This window comes from Anticarsia gemmatalis, chromosome Z (genome assembly GCF_050436995.1).
Source record: "Anticarsia gemmatalis isolate Benzon Research Colony breed Stoneville strain chromosome Z, ilAntGemm2 primary, whole genome shotgun sequence".
Lineage (NCBI taxonomy): Eukaryota > Metazoa > Arthropoda > Insecta > Lepidoptera > Erebidae > Anticarsia > Anticarsia gemmatalis.
Window position 1 is genome coordinate 4,740,537 of NC_134776.1, and position 25,396 is coordinate 4,765,932.

Sequence of the window (25,396 nt, forward strand, 5' to 3'; positions counted from 1 at the left end):
ACCGTGTGATATTGCAAATCACAAAGCCACAATCCCTTTGTGATGACCACCTCAAACTACATTGCATTTGTTTAATAGTGTATAAACAAATTTACAATACAACTAACATCAGTTAATTATGCTAATGTATAATAATTAATATTTTATCATAGTGTTCCCGCAAATAAGTACTTACATAAATGTATGTTGGATGAGAATAGTTTTTAAGTACACGTCAAACAACGGTTTGAGTTCAAAGGAAATGCTTCACGAGAGCAAATGATAATGTATTTCAACTGTATCTGCTTGGTAAAGTTGAAAGTGGGAACGCGACACCAAACTTTATATTATGCGACACCTTGTAAAAGCATTTATTAATTACTTTTACTACAATTTCACGTAAGAGACCTCTCTTATTACCTATTTAAAAACTTCTGCACAGCACTATAGTTAATATTTAATTTACTGATAGTGTAGTTGCCTTTAAGGAGCACCTATTACGTTTCCAGTGGTAATTGGTTGCGAAAAATGGTCTTCTAAAATCATACTAAGCAAAAATATCTCATTAGTCTTCAAGAAAAAAATTACAAGTTTTGCTAGGAGCCAGTTAATTCCATTAAAACATCCAACTATTTAAGAGTTTGTTAACGTTTGGATTCAAATTCAGACTCAGCAGTAACCATAGCAATTATTTCTATATACAAAACATGAAAGCACACGTGAATTTCATGTTTTGTCCGTTTTCCCGATAACTGAATGTCAGCGCCCACTTGTATACAATGAAAAGCAATTGTCAATCGTATCGATATTTTACGTTTTGTGGGCTGAAGGGACTGTTGCCAAGAATTCATATCGTTAGCTGTACATTTGTACTCCACTGGTTAATGTCCTCAGCAATGTTTCAATTTTATAGTACACTGCTAACAGAATATTGTGAATGATTCATGAGTTCAGTATATTTTCAAGATTGCTTTCCTCTTTTGAGTGAAGTTTGGGCCAATTTTCGTATAATTTTCTTGATGAGCGATAACAAATTGGAGGTTTTAGTGTCACTGAAGTTATTACATATGTTATAACTCATGCGGTACACGAGCAATTTAGATTATATGTATATATGTGTGTTGGGATCATCTACCAGTCTCCTTACAAATGGAACTAGTCTTGTATAAAACAAGAAGTCAATACTAAAGGCAGCTGTCACTCGCATCACTTAACATTTGTTTCTGTGAACTAAGGCTTTGGAAACTCTTAAATCTTGATTTGTCTGATCGTAATCGTCACTTTTAACTGACAAATATAACCTATTTCTTATAGAATAGTGACGACGCAAGCCGAACAGATTTTATAAAACAATGCATTAGGAGCTTGAATCTAGCTTGCTAAGTTTAACTACCGTTTAGTCTTTCGCTGCACTAATACGTCAATTGTTTCGTTTGTTTGCTCTGTGTCGGGCGTATATTCGCTCAGTTACAACACGCGAACGTCGGCCAGGTTCGTGTTTCACACGTTAAACCCAGTGGCGACACATTATACCGTTGCAAATTTTATTTACAACGGAATTCAGACTGGAATTTCTTGGCCACTATTTGAAGAAGAAGAATTTGAAGGTCACTGCGTAAGTATAATAGGGTCGGGCGTTATCCAACAAAAAGATTTCAACAAAAAGAATACGTGAAAACTGCAAGACGAAGTTTTCCGTTACCATTATCATTGGATTAAGAAGTCAACTGGATATGATACTTAAATTGTAGAAGATGATAAGAGATACCAAAAATAAAATGAAAAAGCGCTCGATCAATACGAATGAAACGGAATATTATTCCGGCCACGCAAATCCCCAAGCACCTAGGAAATATAAAATAAACTGAAAGAAATCTCTCTTCAGCATATTATTTTCTTTCTTCCAACTTCATAAAGATCGATTCCCACAAGCTATTTCCGTTCTTTAGGAATAAAATGAGAACAAAATGCACTCTTGCAACGACAATGCCCTTAACCCCCGCGCAAGGGGGCCTTTATAAAACTTAAAGGGATTAATGTGACGGATAGCCGCGTCCAATAGTGTAATATTGATTTGTTCTTATTCAAGAGCTTTACACAAAGACGATTCAAATAGTACTGTAGTTAATTATTTTACTGCCAAATAAGTAGACGACAATGCATAGTCATCATCGCCGACTTATGACGAAGTTTCGGCTACGATCGCGAAAATCGTTCAAATTTGTCGTCGTCAATCGTTCAAAGAGTTTGTTGACGTGCCCGGTATGAAGCAAGAAGCTTGCCTCATAACAGTTGACTTAGATTCATTAAATGTGGAACGTAAGTGTATTTCAGAGTCCTCTCCACTTTTCGCTATAAGAGGTGTGAATTTAAAAAAGTCTTTGCGATACCACACAATTGCGTAATGCTAAACTGTTAAATGGAATCAATTAATTCTATGTCTAATTAATGGATATACTTAGTTTTGTTTACGTGTTGTTGACGGCTGAAAGTCATCACTTTAAACTGATTAAACTAGAGTGAAAAGTGCCAAATCCTAGAGTGTTAGAATCCCACTTGTGTTGGCTTTTGTTTCGGAGTATCAAAAGAATGGAATGGAGTTACTATTTTAGATATACATATACGATGTGCCAAATATTTAGAAGTTTCATTTACTAATAATACTTGTATTCATGAGCGAACCCGAAAGGCATTGTTCATGAACTTGGATCCCAATCACAGCGTTATAATTATTTAAATATCTTAAGTAGTCATCGTCATATTTAATGAAAAACTAATCTTGAAGGAATTTAACTCAAAGCCTTTCAAGAATTCACATTCCCGTTAGTATAGTTAAAGAAACCACAATGTCCACACGGAGGAAAGCATTCGACCGGGCTGAAGAAAAAGTACGCTTAATCAGTTAATTGTGCAGATAAACACACCTTTAAGGAATTTAAAGAAATTTTCCGTTTAACCATCTTGCTTACTAAATTAATAAATAGTATAGATTTAAAATTATTTGTTACTAGCTCTTAACCGCAACTCCGTCCGCGTGAAGTATACGTACATGGCTTATTACGGACAAAGTTCTCGTTCCCGTAGGATTTCCGACGTAAAAACTATTCTATGTAAGTACTTTCCCAGGTGTCACTCTATTTACGTACAAAATTTTGTGATTTAGGCATAAAAAACAGACAGAGTTTATTTATTAAACATCTTTATAACATATTTTGTTGATGTCCCACAAAACTATCGATGTAGTTTGACTGTAGGATAGTTGCTTTGCATTTATTTATTTATTATTCATTTATAATAATATGTAGGGATTACCAGTCCTTTTCTTCTTCGTGTCATTGGTTTTGCTTTTAATTCTTAATTACCTCCAGTTTCTAATGAGTAAGTCCGCCGCCGTCACGACTTGCCTCCGATAAATCCTTTTTCGTGCAGGTGTAAGGGCACTTGGATTACCAGTAATATGATAGAACAAGAAAACATTAAACTTCTGCTAAACTTATACAGGTATTATTTCTACGTTTTTCCGTGAAAAATACCGACTGGTATTCGTCTGGATGCCGAACGAATACCCGTATACCACATATCTGCGCTGTTTGTACACGGGAAGCGGATGCCGGATATATGCGAACAGCCTTTAAATAAATATAACTATGGACTTCGTAACACGTCACAGATTTAACTGGTGCAATCATTAATTTTGTATAAATTATGCATGAAATAAAAAAAAAATACTTTAAAGATATATATAGACCACGGTGTTTTTTGGAAAAAATACCATTAACTCACTTAAGTTGCGACTTTTCAAGTGAAAATTACGAATATTACGATACTGCTTTGGAACTTTTAAAAAGCCAATCCATTTTAAATATTACTTGCATAAGCGAAGGCTACGTACACATATCAAATGTATCTTAACTGTCCATTTGCTCAGCAACAATCGCTTCTAAATGGTAGTTTTACGCATGATGGTCACCAGCAGGTGTGCGGCTCTCATGACTAAGCCGGTTAAGCCCGACCGCACACAATCAGGCTGCGATTTGTTCCGCCCGTCGACTCAGAAAGCACAGCCAACGTCACACCACAGCCACTATGCAATTTGATGCCGTAGTCGCTACAGAAACATGTATTGTGCCCTATTCCCATTAACGGGTAAATGTTTAATTAACTTAGACTCTGCGTTAAGTTAGGTAACGAGTTAAGCGGTAATGCAATTTCCAGTTTGATGAGAAATTCCGATTCAAAAACTCATCACAATATTCCTAGCTCCTGCATTAATCAGATTATCGAAAATGCAGCACCGGGTGGTAAGCCACCGAACTCTTTTGTCCCAGCCATTTTGTGGATTTACTTTCAAAGAACGTTAAAATCTCTTTCCCGATCGTTGTTAATGAACACAGTGTTTGATAAGCCTTCGGGAGACTCGAGAACAACACTGAATATGACAATTGTCCACGCAAAATGAAGTGTAAAATCGTCAAAATAAATATATTTTTATCTCCGAATTAGATAGCGTCTGCATTGAGTTTTCATGTTTTTTTCAATTACAGAAATATCAGTAGCAATCTAAAAGTGCACTGGCACACATTTTAACGTCGCTATTCTATTTCGTTTGGTAGTTTTTTCAATTTATCTAGTTTGGCAACTTATCAAATGTTTTGAAAGACTTTTTATAAGACAAAATCATTCAGGATGTGACCTCGATGTATGATGTACTGTTTTTGTTATTTAATTTATTAATAGGCATACCAATTTTGGGTATCGAAATGTCTATTTAAATAGGCCTTAAATGTCAGGTTGCCTGTCACGGCGCTGTTTTGTGAAATATTAATAGCACCGCTTAAGTTTAAATGACGTTTGGGTATTTACTTCAAGCTGTCGTTCGGCATCGACGGTCAGCCAGCTATCGAGAAATATTGCATGAAAATCTGGTTAGCGCCACTAGCGAGCGCCGCATTTATTATTTTTTTTAGTACATTTAAAATGTCGAACTCTTGGTACTCGTAGTACCTAGCATAGAAAATCTCGCTGCAGATATTATTTCATCGGAAAAATGTCAGTAATGAAATTGGTAACTAGGAATACGTTCGATGAAGCAGACGCGGTAACAAGGATCGCTAGCCGCTGTAAGATCTATCATCCGACAGTGAGATAAGTTGGTAAGTACTAACGTTTCCTTCTCGAAACGGACTAGTGTCTGCTTCTGACATTATCGGGGATCGTCCAGTAATCACACGCCCGCATCCGTCGTCCGTTCCTCGCCGCACTCAAAGCGCATCTTAACTGAAAACGAATTTCAAATCTCTTCTTCGTTTGGTCGTTGAAACTAGGTTACATGTGGCGTACTATCCAATAAAGAACTACAAAGTAACCAATAGGATATTCTTGGAGATTTGCTCGACTCATTCATAAGAGCATTCAGACCCTCGTAGAAAGGCAGCGGATTAAATTTATATGGTTCTTTCGTAAATGTGTCTGTCAGCTAACACCTCCTTTGCAACTGGACCGATTTCAATATTTTTTTTTAAAAAGTGCACGCAGCTGCAAGAACTAACTAGTTTAAAAAGACACCGGTATCACTTCATGAAAAGACCTAATCGAAAGAAACTAATTGGCTTGCTGAATTCAATCAATTGACGAGAAAATATTCCACCCTTTGAGTGCTTAAATATCACTTACAGTTCCCGCTGAGGGGACGTCGTGGTGTGGCTATTTAAATGTCATTCGACACGTAATGGAGCATCAAGTATGATCATAAAATAAATATGTGCCGTATTGATGTAAGAGAAAAAGATCTTTACGAGAAAGACAATAATTAAATAGTGAATCTCTGTAAGAAGAACACAGTAAATAAATTTAACCCATTCTTGTCCCACTGCTGTACAAGGGTCTCCCGTAATTAGGGATGGGTCAGGCATTCAGTCAACCACGCTGGCCAAGTGCGGGTTGGGGACTTTGCATACCTTCAACTGTTCTAAAGAACTCGCAAGGTGCAAGGTTTTCCTTCACCGTTGGAACAAGTGATAATTTCACAACTACTATACAGCATTTAATCAAATTTACATTTGGAGTTATTTCTACATGGACTGTTGTTGTCACAGGCACCCAGTTCACCGGCACACTTTACAACGGTAAGTTCCCAGAACTAACGATCGACAGCACGACATGTTATTTGATTAATTTATCGTCGCAATTATTTATTTATAAGTTAATAAACAGAATTAAAGTTGACCTACAGAATAAGTCAAGTAAAGATTTATAAACTACGATAGATGATGGAAAAGTCTGTCAGTCTCTCTAGTTTGTCAGTCAGATAACACGAAAGTAATGAGCAAGTCTTTTTATTGAAACGTTAAAGATTGGTGTAATATGTGCCACATAGTCTTAATGTAGTAGATGGACAAAAAAAATGACATTATCCATTTTCCTTCAGTTTAAAGGTAATAAATTCTTAGCGAGAATAAAATTCTAATGGCATGCAAGAACCGTGGCAAGTGTAGCCTGTAGAAAAAGGTATGAAGACGGTAATATTGGATGCCGATGCGGGAAGCCAGAACCTATACGAAGAATTCTTGAATACCTCGGTGAACGACGAACTTATGAAATGCACTGATATTACCTGGACCTTTATTGTTTTATGAGATTGGATATGTCTTGCTTGTATATTTGATTTTATGCAATACGAAGAATAAGGACCACTTTCACAGATCTGAATAAATTTTAGATATCCTATTTGCTATACAGGGTGTCCCAAAACTCAACGAACAACAACAGTAGTTTTCATACAACTACATTATATAATGTAGTTGTATGAAAACTACTGTCAATATTACTTTTGATATCTGATACTTATCCAGAAGTAGTGATGCTAGGTTTAAGTATTCTATATTTTAGGGATCTCGGAATAACATTTAGTTGCTATTCGATATCGATAGCAACTTTTGGTTTATATTCACGGTTCATGCTCTTGCTTGTCTTAAAAGTATAAGCAAAAAGTAGCTTCTGTGGTCTTACAGGTACAATAAGCAAATGCTGATCACGACATCTCAGGTTTGATGCCCCAGTCGGGTGTGCCATTTACTTATTTTTTCTCGGATTTTTTTACAGTGACCAGAATTTTAATTACTTTATGTACTTTATGATATTATTTCTAATGCATACGCATTAGAAATAATATCGACGGTATCTTAAAACAAATGCTAGTAGAACAAGTAAAACAAAATAACCATTAAAATCTGTTCGATAAGATATTGTTTTCGGACCACCCGCGATTAACATATTTATTTAGCGCATTATAAAAATAATAAATATGTCTAGGTTTTCTTCATTAATCCTTAGAGCTGTACTATGGTTACCAGACATCTGATATACTTCTGAATACATATTTACTTAATATTAAGATAGAGATACAAAAACGCGGACAGAAGCTAGTTATGTATACCTAATGCAGACATAATACCGAGAAGTCATCATCAAGTCGAACACTTGGAAGGTTCAAGCCTAGACTACTTGCTCGCTTTGCTCTGCTCGCTTGCATGCTCTAAATATACGGTGAAGTACATCTTGGCCGAAACAGTGCGAGCACTGGATGAGAAAGCAAATAGATTGTAGAACAAATATTTTGTATTCTATATTGAACACGTACGTAGTAGCGTCGATACGCGTCGAGGTTGCGGTACTGCGTGTATCTCCACCGTTGCAATGTAAACGATGCAAATATAAAGTGCACAATAATAGAAGAGCGAGTTGCGTCCTCCCACGCTCTTAGCACTACTAGAGAGGGATACAATGTCGATGTTTTCGAAATAATTTTCACGATAAAAATCCATACCAAAGTTACAATTTGTCTCAGCCTAAGAGTATTTCAACTGAAAAGTAGCTTGACACTAATGTGACGAAGTTACGCATCGTTAAGAATATCACAAACCCTAATCGTCAGGTTTGGATCAAATTTAAATTGGACTAAGTTGAAAGTACAAGCTTTCAAATAAAAAATATTCATAAAAATTACCCGATCGAAAGTTACTAGGTAATTAATAAAAAACAGTCAAATAAAGAGCATCGGCCTGTTTTTTGAGGGTTTCAAAATCATTTCATATATAAAGTGAAATTAGTCGGATTTGCAAACTTGTGTAACTTATAATGACTTAACTGAACCTTCCATTCGCTGAGATAGGTGTTAGTAAAGCCTTCCGAGGAAATCCAGTGCAGAAATCACGAGAAATATATTTTATAATAATTTAATTACATGGGGCTAACATCGTTAAAAGCAAAACGTGGGTGTTTATCACTATACCGATACCTTCGAGTATTACAGGTGTGATGTATGTTTAAAGTCAGTCATCAATGTTTTTGGGAAATATTTTTATGCATGGGACTCCTATGGGATTACTTCCATAAATTAAAATGTTTTTTAGATCTCTAAGTATGCTCGCGTTTAATGCTTACACGTTTCCTTGTTGCAACGGTATGTAAAAAAATATAAGTCAAATGTTATTGAAAGCTCGTTTAGGTTTTGTCAAAGGTATTTTGACATTTTAGAAAAATAACCCCATTTTAAAAAACATTGTAGTTAGTTATTCGTCTGATTGTTTACAATAATATATGTTAATTCAACTTGATAGTATACACTACATTTAAATTCAAATGTATCTTATACATTATTCTTATTTATTAGATTACGTACACTACATTTAAATTTAAATGTATCTTATACATTATTCTTATTTATTCATTTGAATTATAATGTGTTTTCATTATTATTATATTAAAATAATCGATGTTTTTCTCCTATATGTTTACTCTACGGTTGGGACATTGCTGCAAATCTTCAAATACTCTTTAATAGCACCGTTACTGCATTCTTGCTGTCTTTGTCAGTCTGATAATAGTACTGAATATTATATTATTCTAGAGGCCTCCCGCGATTTCGACCGCGTGAAAACCCTTCCCGTGTAAACCCCGATCCCTCAGAAACTCCGGGATAAAAAGTATGCTTGTGTGTTATTCTGGGTCTTCAGCTACCTATATACCAAATTTCATCATAATCGGATTAGTAGTATTTGCGTGAAAGAGTAAAAAACATACATACATTCTCACAAACTTTCGCATTTATAATATAAGTAGGATAGTAGGAAATATTGTACACTATCGACTGTGACTTCGTCCGCATGGACTTTTGATTTTCCGTTTTCGCAATACTCTTTATTCTCGCTTCACTCCTATTAGATGTTACACGAATGATATAGTATATAATAGTACATTTCGATTGAGAAAAACAAATTTTATTTAAATGGACTACTATGAAGTACCTACTTTTTCAATTAAAAAAAGTACGAGTATTTCCTGAGATTAGTGCGTTGAAACAAACTCTTCAGCATTACATTGTTATAGATTTAGAAGCATTTTTTTATTTGATATTGATTTAGGGCCCTTAAATTTAAGTATGTTTGACGTACGTATACATGACAATCTCAACACTAGTAGTACTTTTTTCTTTAGGAAGTCTTTATACGTGGATCTATAAACTTTCGGATTTATAAAGAAGATAGCTTTTAAAGGAGCTGTAAAAAGTAATTTAAAGACCGTTAGCTTGTGTTTGTTCATTGTTTAATACTTAACGAATTGTTAACGTTTTTATTGGTGTTAAACAGCCACATAACACGTTTAATGATGTTGAAATGGTTAATCTTTTAGTTGTAATAAAACTCTAGAGATTTAATTCAGACTAAGCTCAGTTTATTTTGAAGACGAGTGCAGAACATAGGAGCAGTGATAACCGAGTGGTCTAAGTATTCGCCTTCCACATTAGTAATCAAGGGTTTGCACCCAAGGTATCACGCTAATTACTTTGAAATTTTTTGTTTAATTAATTAAAAGTAATTATATCACCGGTTCTAAAGGTGGAGGAAAACATCGTGATGCAATCTTGTACAGCGGAGAGTTATTTAACACAGTTCTTGCAGCTATGCTGAAGCCCAAAACCGCATTTGGCCGACACAACGTTATCTTTTCCTCTTTTCGGGAGGAGTCTCTTGCCCAGCAGTGGGACATTAATTTGTTATTTAAAAAATATGCATTAAATGAGTGTCATAAGCACATATATAGGTATAATCAGTATTTATAGCTATTTAATTCGATGTTATCGTGACTCGTGTAACTTTTCAATAGAGCGTTTTCCGTTTAAAATTACTTAATTGAAATATGTAGAAATGGGATATCTTAAAACTGCTTCGATTCGATTCTAACCGAGCTGCTACGGATGATTCTTAAACATAATAAGAGTTATCGGTAGCAGCTCGGTCAGCAGTGTTTTTACACCATAAGATTTTTTATTAAATACATAATAATCACACAATATTATAAATGTGAAAGTTTTGATGTTTGTTACTCAATCACGCAAATACGAAAAAAATGGATTAACACATAGGTACATAGTAGGTATACTTTTCCCCGGGAAATCTTTTTACGCAGATAAAGTCAACAATAAGCTAAAATCAAAGATCAAGTAACCACTCGAGTGGTAAGTAAAGTGTATATGCTCGCAATATTATTGTTTCAGTGAATGCCAGGCATCGCTTGTAAACTTCATCCTAACTCTGACTTATCAGTAGTTCGTAGAAACTTCGGCGTTAGCGAGCCCAAGTTAAATTAGCTATATGAAATGTCCGCACATTTATTGGAACCTAGTGTGAAAATGGGTTACTATTGCGGGTCGATTAGTTCAGGTTATTGAGAATCATCTATACTCAAGGCCAGGTACACAGTTAATATTTGAGTGTCAGATAATCTTTCTGCTAATAATAGTGAGCGCTATTGTAAGTAGTTGTTAAAACAACTGTCAAATTCCATCTAACAAGCTATCCGATAGAAGTGAAGAAAATTGATCTTAATGTTATAAATGCGCTCGTCTTTTTATTATGTTAATTAATCTATTGGGAAGACCTTCTCCCAGCCGTGAGACGATACAGGCTTAAAATTAAAATAAAATACATAGGATTATATATAGGTATTGGCCATACAATCACCAAAACCGAACTCGACTGAGAGAAAAGGGTCTTGCAAAGGTTTTTGTCACAATGACGTGAAAAGATCCATTGTAACGATGACCTAGAATGTGTTTCATAGTTCACATGAAGTAGTGAATAATAAAACATTTCTGTTATCACATATGCACAGTGGTCGGTAATGAAGCAAGGCGATGCACGCGATTTTGTTGTTAAAACTGTAGCTGTACTTTACAGTATTGTACAGTACCTTTTTGAGCTAAGTAAGTTGCTCTGTTGCTCGTAAGGAAAATATTGTTCTATTCAAGAATTTAAACCAGTCTTATACAATCATCTTGCAACCTCGGTCAATGGAACTTGCTTAGTCACGATAATTTCCGTATAATAATAGTATAACTTTGAGCCATACTATGTGCAGTCTACACATATGTGGCGACATTGCATTACATGTCTAAAGCTTTCCTTAACATATAGTTAGGCGAGCCTTTTCGAGCATCTTGCCAATCTCATCGTCTATAACGGACATTTCGATTGAAAGGTCTATATACAGCAGAGCCTGTGACAGCCGGCGAATGAACATCGTATGGCGGAGAGCTCGACACTATTGTGCCGAAAATGAACATTATGCTGACTGACAAAAGCCTTCATGAGATTTCTCGTTAAATTCAACGTCATAGGTTCTCAGGACGATGCACGTTACCTACCGCTCTAAAATAGCTGATTGACGTAACATACCTAAGTGAAATATATCCATTCATGGAACTGAAGTATAGTCGTGAATAGTATTTCTACTCAATACAAATTACGTATCTCTAAGCCTCTATTTATATATCAAAGAGAATATTGTATGTCACGTTTTCTTCCTTTATAGTGAACGTAGAACGCTATGAGCCTGCATACATATCTGCTTCATACAAATCGTTACGTCATTTCGCGTTTAGTACATACGTAACATTGCATATAGTGCACGTAACTTTTGGATATTGCTAGAGCCTGCAATTTCCTTACACACGGTATTAACGTACTGCATTTGAATCGGTGTATGTAGATTAAAATTACTTCACCAACAAATTTGTCTTAAGATTTAGTAACATGAAGATATTTGTTCATACTTATAGGCTAGGCTACACCTGAATTGAGGCTCTAACTATAAGTGAAAAAATATCAAATAACGCAACGGATAATGGAGTTTTGTATCTACCAAATCAATCCCTTAACTTTTTTTACGTATGCCAGAGTATGCCTAATATTTCAGCATTTATAAATATTTGATCACTCACCAATTTAATATGTATAGTGGTTATTTTAGGTTCAAGGGCCTCAAAACTGCGTGTAAGATTGGTCCAGCATACAAACAAAAATACCGTACCTACCTGTTTAGCTTTATAGCCGTTTGTGTTGCTCAAAATGCGTTCTGGGCATTTTTACAAGCGCCACGACCCGAATTCAAATGCGTGCTTCGAATTTGTGGGAACGAAATTGGTTGTTTTTTTCGCTTAGATAACGTTCTGACCTTTGTAAATTTAAAGTGCCTTTGTATAATTTGATAGCAAAATATTGAAAAAAAGCCACCTTCCTTTACGAACCCTTTGGCTTCCTATTAGCGACAAAACTAATGAATTTTGAAATGAAACTGAAAAAAATCTTGCTACTCAAATTACTCATCACAGAAATATTTGTCAGTAATAGAGATATAGGACATAGGACAGGACCCGAAACCTGTCCTATATCAGATCACCATTCCGCCATCATTATTATGCCATTGCTAAGGCCTCAAAAAAGGCAAATAAGGATGAAGTCTAAAATTATTCAACTGCAGTTTTCGATTTAAAATTTGTTCAAAGATAAAATGAAATGTATTTTGAATTTGTATTGAACAAGTCTAGAGCAAGGTTAACCGCGAAACAACAAAGCAAAGAATGATAACGAGCTATAAATTGTACCGACGCTCGTATGTATTGAGAGAAAGAAAAATAGACGTGCATTCTTTCAACCTGTATAGTCTGTACACTGTAGTATATGTAGGTGAGAATTAATATAATTGTGAAATGATGACGCATCTTTGGCTCATGCGGTAGATATGGTACGGCATGATTCGGATTTTTTTCAAAATTATATATCCCATATGTATGAATAGTGTTATTCCTATTAGCTATTCCCGTGGGTACTCATAAAAGTTTAAACAAAAATGTAGAAAATACAGTTGCATCGACAAATAATTGTTTCTAACAATAATCATAATGATTTTTTCTTTCGAAGAACAAATGGGGACCCTAATTAAGAGAAATTTTCTTTTTTTTTTCAAAAAATTGTTACAATTTTTTCTATTTTTTTCCAAATCGGGTTCAAAATTTTACCTTACAAGCAAAAATTCCGTTGCCCCTTTGTAGAATAGTTTCTTGAACGAAAATTGTAAACATGCATAAGAATCTACCTCGCCGCTTTGATCCGGTCACATCAATGTTGTGACTTTGTTGTTGGAAATTTATTGAGTATATAATTACTTTTGAATAGCTGCCAGCAGAAACCAACTGAAGTGGAGAAGTCTTTCTTTATCGTGAGATGAAAATGTCCCTAATTGAGATTCTGTAGACCATTTTACTTCACGAGTAAAGACTTAAGAGGAGCGGCACGACAATAATAATAGTATGTTTATTTTATTTATTCATATCTGTCACTAGCTGACCCGCGCAACTTCGCTTGCGTCACGTATTGAAAGAATGGGTCATAATTTTCCCGTTTTTGTAACATTTTTCGTTACTACTCCGCTCCTAATGGTCGTAGCGTGATGATACATAGTCTATAACCTTCCTCGATAAATGGGCTATCTAACAGTGAAATAATTTTTCAAATCGGACCAGTAGTTCCTGAGATTAGCGCGTTCAAACAAACAAACAAACTCTTCAGCTTTATAATATTAGTATAGATTAGTATAGATAAGCACGGTCGTGGTTTATGTTTAAGTGCAAAAATTTTACCTAACGCCACTTTAAACATAAGGCCATGAAGTAGATGACTATAGGCCAATAAGCACTAGGTACATAAGCAAAAATCCTGTCGTTATGTTTGGAATAAAATAGATATGCCAGATTATAGTTAAGGTTTTCGAAAGGGAGGAGCTAAATCGCATCCAGGGTTGCAGGACAAAGTCCTCTAGTAAAATTTGTTTCAACCTTGAAATCGCTTCAGTAGTCGCCAAACACTCGCTGGCTTGTATAAGGCTGCCTGTCCACCGAAGCGGAGCAAGGCTGCGGTGCGGAGAAACGGATGAATACTAACCAATAAGAGTGCACAAAATCTCCTCTCCTCGTGAGTGGTTCTCTCCGATTGGTTAATATTTCTCCGTTTCTCCGCACCGCAGCCTTGCTCCGCTTCGGTGGACAGGCAGCCTAAAGCGCTTGTAATCGGATTTGTACCGAATTAGTATCCGACTTGACAAAGCCTTTATCGCTCGGATGAACAACATTGCGGCCTGTGATCACTGTCTATAAACGAACCTTATTTAAATAGCCTCTAGCCATGGTTTAAATATTTTCGTTACCGTACCAACCGTACCGTACCAACGGGAAATGTCCTTATAATCTTACAAATAATAAAATACATTTATGGTAACTTACAGAACGGGTTATGATGATTTTTGTACGCAGATAGCTTCACGTCTAATATATAAGTGGCTGATAACCTATCTAAAGGATAAATGAACTGTAAACGTATGAAAAGTACCGTCAGTACTCTACCAAGTAAGCTAAACCACACTTATCTGGAAAAGGTGGAAACAGGCAACTACGTAGTTACCCTTTAAATAACATAATATACCTATATCCACTGTATATTGCCAATTAGTTTAATATCTATTATAGCAGATTCCACAAAGTACACGCGTAATTAAGCTAACATATATATTGCATGCGCCTGAACGCATCAATTTTGACAGATCATTACACGTTGCCTAGAGGTAATGACGTATTAATTAATTGGCTTGTATTATTTGTTAAATTATATCATAAATTTTACCATCCTACTAAAATTATAAATGCTAAACTCTGTTTGAATGTTCGGGTTTGTGGATGAATGTTTATTGGTCGATCACGCCAAAACTACGCAACGGATTTTGATGGACACCCTCTAAAACCAGGAATATTTTTTACCCCGGGAAATCTGCACGCCGCCGTCGACTCCGCGAGCAGAGGATAGTCTAAAATACATTTTAAAGATGCAGATTATAGGCTTGTACTTTGGGTCCGCAATGCAACATCAATTTCTCGAGTTTTCTTTTGACTACAATTAGTATATGAATTTGATTCCCAGTTCCTTACATTTTCAAAAGTAAAGTACTTACTACTGTCTGTACATTGAACACCATAACAGATGTTTATCAAAACCGGATTTAAAAGTACCGCGGTAGGTACAAGTGAGGAAAAAACTGTAGTGTATTTTTTGTCTATTACGGCACGAAGTTCTTGTGACAAAAACTAACGATAATGATCAACAGTATAATTATAGAATGTATTGGTTGTAAAAAAAACTGTTGTTCGGAAATAGTAAGATAAGTGTATGATGTTGCTAAGAGTCGTGCCGTTGAACAATATGTTAATCGAATGTGTAATATTTTTTAACTCATAATCGTAATAATATGAGTATTCTATAACTTAGCTTTGTACAAGCTCTACTTAGTTTCGAATCAGATGATGGTGCCCGAGCTGTCTAAATATTTATGTATATTGTCATGTTATAGGTTACTCTATTGCTCGCATGATTTTTACCTTTAACCTTACGTGTCTGTAATGTACCAGCGTACATTTTATTTTATTCTACTTGTAATTTAATGCTAAGGCCCAAGAAAGTCGTTGATATTTGAAACGGCGAAATTAGATAACTTATTAAAAGGTGTCGTTTAGAGAGGTTTAGAGCAAAATAGTTACTTGAATATTTCTTTCAACAATTAAATGTAATTCCGAACATAATTGCCGTAGTCAACTATATAAAGAGCAGTAAAAGAAAAATACGTGTTTCATTATAAATTAAAATGTATACGATATTTGTGTTTCAATTGTAAAGAGACGTGAGTATATTTATGCCTAACTTCACATTCCATTATTTGTTCAAGAAACTCATGTCCAACTTGTATAGAATTTGAAAAAGTTTACTGCAAACTATACCTGTTTGTAGCAAGAGTTTAAGGAAGTCTTTGCAAGCTGCTCACGCTTTGTATACCACCTTTACTGCGGCCCGGATTCACAATAAATGCAAAATATATTTTCGCATTTGCTTTATAATATGGAAATATTTTCTAGAAATCTCTTACAAGTAGTTTTATCTCGTAATCGGATCGCAAGAAATTGAATAAAGTTTAAAACGGTTCGGTGGATCCGAGTTTTGTTCAAAGCCGTGGTTTTTATAGATAATCCTTGTTCAGGCTTTTATTGAGTATAAATCGGTGTAGAACCGCAGGTAACAAGCAGAGCTATTTTAATTTACGGGGTTTTGTAGAAAGTATTTTATCTTTTCTCGCTTGACTACTCTCTAGTTATGAAATATCCTTGCATCGCGGATTTAAACATACTTAAATATTGGACAATAGGAATAATCAGTGCCGAAAAATCACCAAATATATTTATTGTATTATTTTCGCAGTGCGGTTGACCGTCAGTTGTATTCGTACTAAAAGCTGTATATCCTGAATACAAGTTCTGAAAACAGTGTAGTTTTAACCATAATTATCCTAGCCGCAGGTGTAATTTTAATATAATAATATTAAATATATTTACAGGTATTTCACCACACAAGTTCCCCAAACAAACACCCAACTTAATCGTGTGTAATTCAGCAAATGATTCAACACCACCAGTAATTCAATGTTTACGAAAATCGGCCATACAGATTTTATTTATTCGATATAAATTGAGAAAATATTTTCCTTTATATTTAATGTTAAATATCATGAGTAAAGCGGGCCTTTGTAAAATGAATACGCTCAAAGTTTAAAAACAAACGAGTGGTCGTTTTCACACGATTATTTATTTTGATTAATTTTTTTAACATTTCCAAAAGGCTTTAAATGAGTAAAGTTATACATTTGGTTTTGCGTTAAACCATAACTATACAGAGGTTATAAATATAGAAGAGTAATTTGAAACGGGAATGAACACTCCTGCTGGTCGCGAGCGTCACTTTAATCATTTGACTTTGATTTGTATGCTATAAAACATTACTATTGGTCAATTCGATAGTGGTACAGCGTGAGTATCTGTTCAGAGCCTGGATTCCTTATCTTAATTTATAGTAACGTAAATATCATAATAAAACCAAAATAAGTATTTCTAGATATAAAAGTGTGCATATTGTCTGGTAACCATAGTTCAAGCTCAGATTAGTTTCGAATCATGACCGTGTGTGAGCTGTCCATATTTACAAAATACTCTGGTTCCTTTTTTTCACAACCCGACTGTGTGTCAAACCCGAGATCTCCTTATTCTAAGTAATATAAAGTAATAAAAAGAGTTAACTACAACAAATATAAATGAGAAGTTACCGATGATGTTTTCACCGCTGTTATCCCGGCGCGTAAGGAAGCAACTGTATTTACCTGTAAGAAATAAAAAACACAATTAATATTCTGACATTGTATTAAATAACATACAATACAAAGACGTACCATATTATCCTCGAAAGCGTAAGCAGAGGTGTATTACATACATACACCCATATTTCGCTATTTACAATGTTAGTACCTTTTAACAGAGGCTATTACCGTATAGTCACAATAGATATCAAACTCCGGTTACTATTTGGAAATATTCTAATATAAATTATAAAAGATTAATAGCACTTTGTCCGATTCAGAATTGGTCCCAAGATCACAAGGACTTATATTCAGGGCCGTAGAGTATATGACTACTAATACTAGTATTTTGTATACAATACTAATTTTGTCAATAGTCGATATTCAATAATGGTAGGAAATTTTCCTAACTAAATCCACTGACTGAGCGTTGACTAAGGCCTCTATCGCAACCAAGTTATAAAAATTATAGTCTAGCTAGGCTAAGAACTTTATACGACAATCTGTATTCATCCGTTTTCAAAGAAGTACCTCATATATGTATATATCACGCCTTTTTCCCATAGAGTACCAGATGACCTCCATAAATAATAAGAAATACATTTAAAATACGAAATATGTCAATTCGGTCCCTAAATTACATTGGTTATTATTGTCATGACATCTGACAAAACAGGGTCACTCCATTTCGTACGTAGTAAAATATTATTTTTGGAATGTATCCAGCAGTTTCCGAGATCGGTTCTGACATGTAAATAAACACTATTTTTTTAGTAGTCGTAGAAGTACCGTCAACTGTCCATGTCGACTTATATAGTACGTAAACAACCTGATTGAAAATAATAAGACTAAGTAACTTTTTACCTAGCAGGTCTTACCTCAATTGTTCAACTGTCTCTATATTAAATTTTAAAATAACAAATAAGTAGGGATTATGAAAATCGTTTTTCTACCCGAACATGGTCATTAACTAAACTCTAATCTCATTAAAACATCCTTACCAAATTCAAATTTTGGTTAACTAACACCTAAATTTTCCATTACTTGAAATATCTACCACCTTAAAAATAAATATTTTAGAAAATCTAAACTAAATCGAGTGAGTTTCAATAGTAAGTTTAATTTAAAGGGCTGCGTTCAATTTCATGGTTTGTTACCGTAGAGAAATATTTGAGTAACGTGGAGCAACGCCAGTTGGTTCTGTTTGCTCACATGGCATGTGTCGTGTTGCTATGTTTGTGTACAACTAGACGCGTTTGAAGCGCACTTCACACTAGTAGCACTCACACGTTTTGTTGATATTCACTGTCAAATCTGTGTATTTTTGTAAATCGTACCGATAAATGATATTTGATGTTCATATAAATTATTTCTAAAAGAAAAAAACCTACGACATGAACGTTTATATGTAAATTGAATGTATTATTTTTCGATAATTGAATTGACAACAGAATAGTTTTCGAGAAGCGTGTTCCGTAGGAAAGTTACTGGTAGATTTGAAATGTCAATACCATTGATAGTACACACTTTAACACTTTAACCAAAGTAACTTTTCAAAATCCTTATAGTAATCGAAAATTTTCTGATAAAAAAGAACCAAAAACACTTCTCACGAGCAAATTCACTCTCGCTTAGACCACTGGAGCAATTAGGCAGAATATTGAACGTCCAGCTGCGATATGGGTTGGCGAACGATCAAACTATTCACTGGCCATATCCGGATTCCGGATACGATTAACACAGGGCCGGGTGAAATAACAAGAGCGGAGAGGAGATTGTACTTTGCAGAATCTCCGGGCTGCGAACGAATTACTCGGCTCCCGCGATGCAGCCTAAAGACTGCTGCCATCTTTCAATTGCCGTTCGCTACAAATGTTGTTTCAGTTGACGTTCAGAACTCGTGGTTTTATTTTATTGAAAATAGCTTTTTCGCTCCTAGGAATAAAATTAATCTCCTTGCATAGTATATTAAATTCTGTTCAGTTCATTTTATAAGTGTTCCAAGATGAACCAGTTTCCGACTTTTTGTGTTATTTATTGTAAGTATATGTAGTTCGTTTAAGCATATCTAACGGAACATACATACATATCTGCTACTACCATTGTTGTAACCCTCTATCAAAAATACTTCGACTAAATTTGTTTAGTAAATCGACAAAAACCATATAATAATAAATAAACACTGTTCGGCCTTGGGATTAACTTCGTTCGTGAGTCATACTATACAAAAAAACAATGCGGTTCACACGAATATAACGAACCTTCGTCTTCAAGACAGAGAAGTAATACTAAGATACAATATCCACATCACGCCTGTTATACCCGAAGATGTAGGCAGAGGTGTTTCACACCTACGAATCGCCATTTACAATCTAGTCCCTTGTAAGCCTAGCTAGCCAATTGCCATATACCGAGCACGTTACCAAACTCCGAGCTATCATTGAGAAATATACTAAAATGAATAAAAAAAAACAATAGGCTGAGGTCTCGGATTTTACTGCTAGGGCGGGCAAAATACTACCGGTTATTTCTAATTTAGATTAGAATATTTCTCAATAGTTGGGTATAGTACCCCAGTACTAAGATTTACGCAGCATGATGCTTGGATATCATGGGTGATTAGCTGTCGGACACACTACCCGGCGCCTCACGGAGTCAGTCGATACTACTAAGTTAATAGAAATAAATTATATTATTTCAAAACAATACAATGGTCGTCACATCTTCTGCGCCCAGTTTTACGTAATAAATATATGTCTACGACTACTTAGGTCTTAATAGATTTTAATAGAGGTCAAGACTATGACGAGATCTAGAATGATTGACATTGATTGAAAGCGTTTGAACCTAAAATCAAACTAGTTATTGTTAAGTGGCGTGATTTGTTATATTGTAAGGCTGTGTTGTCACGTTGCATGTGACCACGGACTGGAAAACGCTGTGTGAGTAGGCTACTAGGTGGACTGACGACTTAGTAAAAGTCGCGGGAAGCCGATGGAAGCCGGCGGCGCTAGACTGGACGTTGTGGACATCGTTGGGGGAAGCTTATATCCAGCAATACACGTCTACAAGCAGATATGATGACGATGATGAAGCCTGTTTCCACGTCAAATGTGCCAGATGGCAAGCCGGTGTAAGAAGGAATCCTACCAACTGCATTGCTTTAAGACCTATATTTCTGCTGGGGAGTTTTTTCTTATCCGTCATCGCTAACTACCGAGAAAATTTAGTTTAGTTTTTCTATTGAAAGTTCAAAAACTAAAAGAATCATGATCGTTTAGAAACCAATTTTTTTGTACTTTCAAAATTCTCGAACAAATCGCAATGAGAGGCAATATTAAAACGATATCTCTCTACTGATCGTTAATGCAGAATACCCAATACGAGTGTAATACGAAAGTAGCGTATGTGAAAAACAAGCCACTTAATTATGTTCTAAAACTCCTAGTTTATTTTAGAATCAAAAAATTTTGCAGTCCAATCGAAATATTTTATATTTTCTACAATATGTGACGTTTTTCTGAGTATGTGTCACACTATCAAACAAAGTAAGTACGTGCCGCCGTGCGAGTATTTGCGAAACTTATCTCGAGTTTTGAGTGAAATCTCAAATATTTGTTTCGCAATATCTTGGTTGTAGAACCTTCGGCTTTGGCGAGAATCCGACACACACTTGACCGGCTTTCATGTTCTTTTTCCCTGAATATCTTTACAGTTGAAAAGAATTCGTTTTCAGAGAATTTGATGTTAATTTTTGTTTATAATTGGTTCGTAAAGGCACGGAGTCATAGTTCTTTCATAGTAATTTTTTAACTAGTTGATATACATCCACTGGTAGGTAAAAACCCTTCCTATCATCTTCCCTCACCCATCTTTGATGGTTGTCAATAAATTAGATATTACTCATAATTATATTGTTGGTTTCACATCAAACCTGCTAACCTGAATTTTCATAGATGACTTTCCAGTTTTCAGGTCATATTTGACTTAAAACGTGAGTGGAACCGCGTTACTAAGTTAGTAGACTACAATAATAATCCAAGTGGACCCAGGTAAACGCTAGTACAGTATTAAAGGCGCTGCAGCCATCGCGTGATCTACCAAAGGTATAATAAAACCTTGTATGGAATTACTAATGTAACAACCAAACAAGATATTCTAGGTCGCAGAGCTTTATTTCTAAAACTAGCTGACCCGCGCAACTTCGCTTGCGTCACACAAGAGCGACTGGGTAAAGATTTTCTCCGTTTTTGTAACATTTTTTATTGCTTCTCTGCTCCTATTGGTCTTAGCGTGATGATATATAGCTTATAGCCTTTCTCGATAAATGGACTATCTAACACTGAAAGAATTTTTCAAATCGGACCAGTAGTTCCTGAGATTACCGCGTTCAAACAAACAAACTCTTTAGCTTTATTATTTTGGTATAGATGACCTTTCTACAGATTTATTATAAGTATAGATGTTGTACGATGCTTATTACGACGAAGTCCACAGCTCAGTGAAACACGTAGTTATATAAAATATATAGGGAATAATACACATCTCACTATCTTTTGGGAATAAATTAGCTGAGTGGTACAAACATTCGCCTCCACGCAAAATCTTCCATGATTCGAACACACACCGATTTTTTAAAGTAATTTTTTGCATTTAAAAATATTATCACTTGCTCTAACGGTGAAGAAATGTTCGTACCTTGGATACATGAGAGTCCCCAATCCGCGTTTGGACAGCCAACAGCGATCTAAAATCATAACCCTCATTCCGGAAAGAGACCTTTGCGCAGCAGCAGTGGTATGGTAGTGGTTTTTTTACAACATGTTTTTTATATATCTAAATAATCTATGGCAGGTAAAAACCTGTCATAGTTTTGTACGATGAAGACTAATACCATAAGTTTGCGGTTTTCCCGTTCCATCTCACACGCAGTAGGGTGACCACAAAATACCGATTACCTGACATGTGAACAAACATTCGTGAGGATATAATTCATAAGAGTGGTAAAAATATTGGAGAAAATAAATATGACAATGTGTGTAACGTCTAAACGAACTATAGGGTGGGAAAAATATTAGGTCAGGGAAAATGTCTCTTCGCGTTATAGTATGTATGAATTTGTAATAAAATCTTTTCTCCGCACTAAAAAGCTCGATATTTGGGTACCTCACGAGCTCAGTGAAAGAAACCTAATGAACCGTGTACTCATTTGTAATTCTTGAAGCCAAAGAGATTTTATTACAAGTTCATACATAGTCAATATAATGCGAAAAGACTTTTTCCCTGACCTAATATGTAGAAAATATTCAGTAAAACAAAGCATTAAATGGAAACAAAAGCACGAAAACCATAACTTGAAAAGTATAAATACAAATTATTATTTTATTGCAGTAAAATGTAGACTGACTCTTATGTTATAAGCTGGTCGTGCTATGAAAATACAGAGTTCAGTGGCTTAAAAGAACGTTTTCAACGAACAAAGCTTGGAAATAAATACTAGTATAATTGTTATAATGCACCAAACAAAGAGTGCCTTCAGAAATAAACTTTGTAACAAATGACGTGAACAGAACTAAATCGATTTTTTTTATAAACCTAATTATGTTTTTAAATGGTGTATTTTTATGAATGTTGACGATTTGAGCTTATATCAAATCGTACTAAAAAAATACAAACTAACGCATTTTTTAACGCTGGTTGCTAGGCAAAATTAATTAGATTATCTATTGGGTTTACATAAATTTAAGTCAGCATTTAATCATGCGGTTGTTGAGAATTTGAAAGGACGATTTAGACATAAGCTCAAATCCAATGCGATTGAATCTGAATGTACAGAATACGACTTATGGTTTGACATCCCTATTTCTAGTTTTTAGATACCGACAATGTTTATAATATTATCCTCGTTCCATATGTTTTGGTTTAGTTACAAAAGTTATAAAACAATAGTATCTTCAATTACTACCTCCTATTCATTCCTCGTATTTTCGCTACCTAAATGACTATCAGTAGGAAAAATTTTAACATACCAACGACCGACGATGCATATATTATTACAACTGCACGTTTGGCGCAGTGGTTTAAGCGGTCACCTCGCTGCAACAACCGTAGCACCGCGTGTGGTGGGTTCGAATCCCACCCGGGACAAATCTTTGTGTGATGAGCACGAGTATTTGTTCTGAGCCTGGATGTTAATTTATCTATATAAGTATGTATTTAGAAGTATATAAGTATGTTTATCAGTTTTTTGGTTACCATAGTACAAGCTCTGCTTAGTTTGGAATCAAATGACCGTGTGTGAGCTGTCCAATGATATTTATTTATTTATTTATATTGTCTTTTACGTGTTTGTCACGCTTGACGCCATACGTCAGTAGCTCAATTCTCTATTACTATTGACTACCGACAACCGGCTAGCTATCGAAATTTTGACATTTAGCATGTACTGCCAAAACAGTTTCTGCGACGCCCGTCTGAGGCGCTGATCAGATTTTCATACAAAATTTCTCGATGACATGTCGGTTGTCGTTGGTCGATAATAATAGAGAATTCAGCTACAGTACCTCGATTCTCTACCTCTATCGACTACCGACAACCGGCTAGCTATCGACATCTGCCAGTTAGAATGTACTGTCAAAAAAGTTTCTACGACGCCCGTCAGAGGCGCTGATCAGATTTTCATACAAAATTTCTCGATGACAGGTCGGTTGTCGGTAGTCGATAGTAGTAGAGAATCGAGCTACAGTACCGCGATTCTCTACTACTATCGACTACCGACAACCGGCTAGCTATCGAATTCTGACATTTAGAGTGTACTGCCAAAACAGTTTCTGCGACGCCCGTCTGAGGCACTGATCAGATTTTCATACAAAATTTCTCGATGACAGGTCGGTTGTGGTAGTCGATGGTAATAGAGAATTGAGCTACAGTAATTTGGATATAAACTGTTTAATAAAATAAAATAGTTTATATTTTCATAGCTCATTTTTGATAAAATCGGCCCATACATGGATCGGGCGGGGATTATACAAATGCGAGCGAAGACGCAATCGTATCAAAATAAACGAACACCTTGTGTAAGTACTAATTTCCTGTTTTCGTGCACATAGGATATTAACTCACTTATCCTTATTCGCTGCAGTTTATGTGCAAGTGCAAATAAAACTAATAACAAGTACCTAAGATTATAACCTGTGAAGTATAAAGGTCAGCTTAGGTATACCTAAGTAAGTTGAGCTGACACACTGTAACACTTTATCATATTTCTCTAGAAAATTCAGTTGCTGTCTACTTAGAAATATATATTCATTTAGAAAAATAATCAAATGTCAACAATCATCAACTATCTCCACAAAAAAATCATAAAAATTGATTCAGTTTCTAAGCCGTTAAAGAACAATAAATAACTAACACACAAACTTCATTAGTTTGAACTCAGATTAAATACGGCAGGATGAGAAATTATGAAATAAAACTAAGACTGATTTGTAAAAACAAAACAAATTTGTAAATTAAAACAAAGTTCAACAACTTCATATTGAGGCTTGTATGCATGGTTCGCGGCTTTAGAATGTACACAGTATTCAGAATTTACAGCATCAGTGCCTGTAGCTAACGGTAACCGATGTGCTACAATGTTTTGTTTCTCCAAATATACAAAATTGTTTTTTTTAACCCTTTACTGTCCCACTGCAGGACAAGAGTCTTATGCTCAAACGAGAGGAAGGGTTAGGCCTTGAGTCCACCACTCTCTGGTTATTATAATCTAGCTAAATCATCAATGTATATACTAAGTACTATGTCATCTACTAAGTTGAAGGGCTATGATTCATTGAGTAATTTGTTTGTCATTCTA

General features: G+C 35.2%; 1 protein-coding gene across 11 annotated transcripts in view; it reads right to left on the minus strand.

Annotated features, from left to right (window-relative positions):
* Positions 1-25,396, minus strand: part of Pdp1 (PAR bZIP family member Pdp1) — a 193,671-nt gene that overhangs the window by 124,111 nt on the left and 44,164 nt on the right. For 9 of the 11 annotated variants that reach the window (XM_076135174.1, XM_076135170.1, XM_076135173.1 and 6 more), the window contains exon 2: positions 17,512-17,565. The exons of the other annotated variants lie outside the window; for them this stretch is intronic. In XM_076135174.1, coding sequence (XP_075991289.1) covers positions 17,512-17,565 — 54 coding nt within the window. The remainder of the gene's footprint in view (positions 1-17,511; positions 17,566-25,396) is intronic. 11 annotated transcript variants of the gene reach the window in all.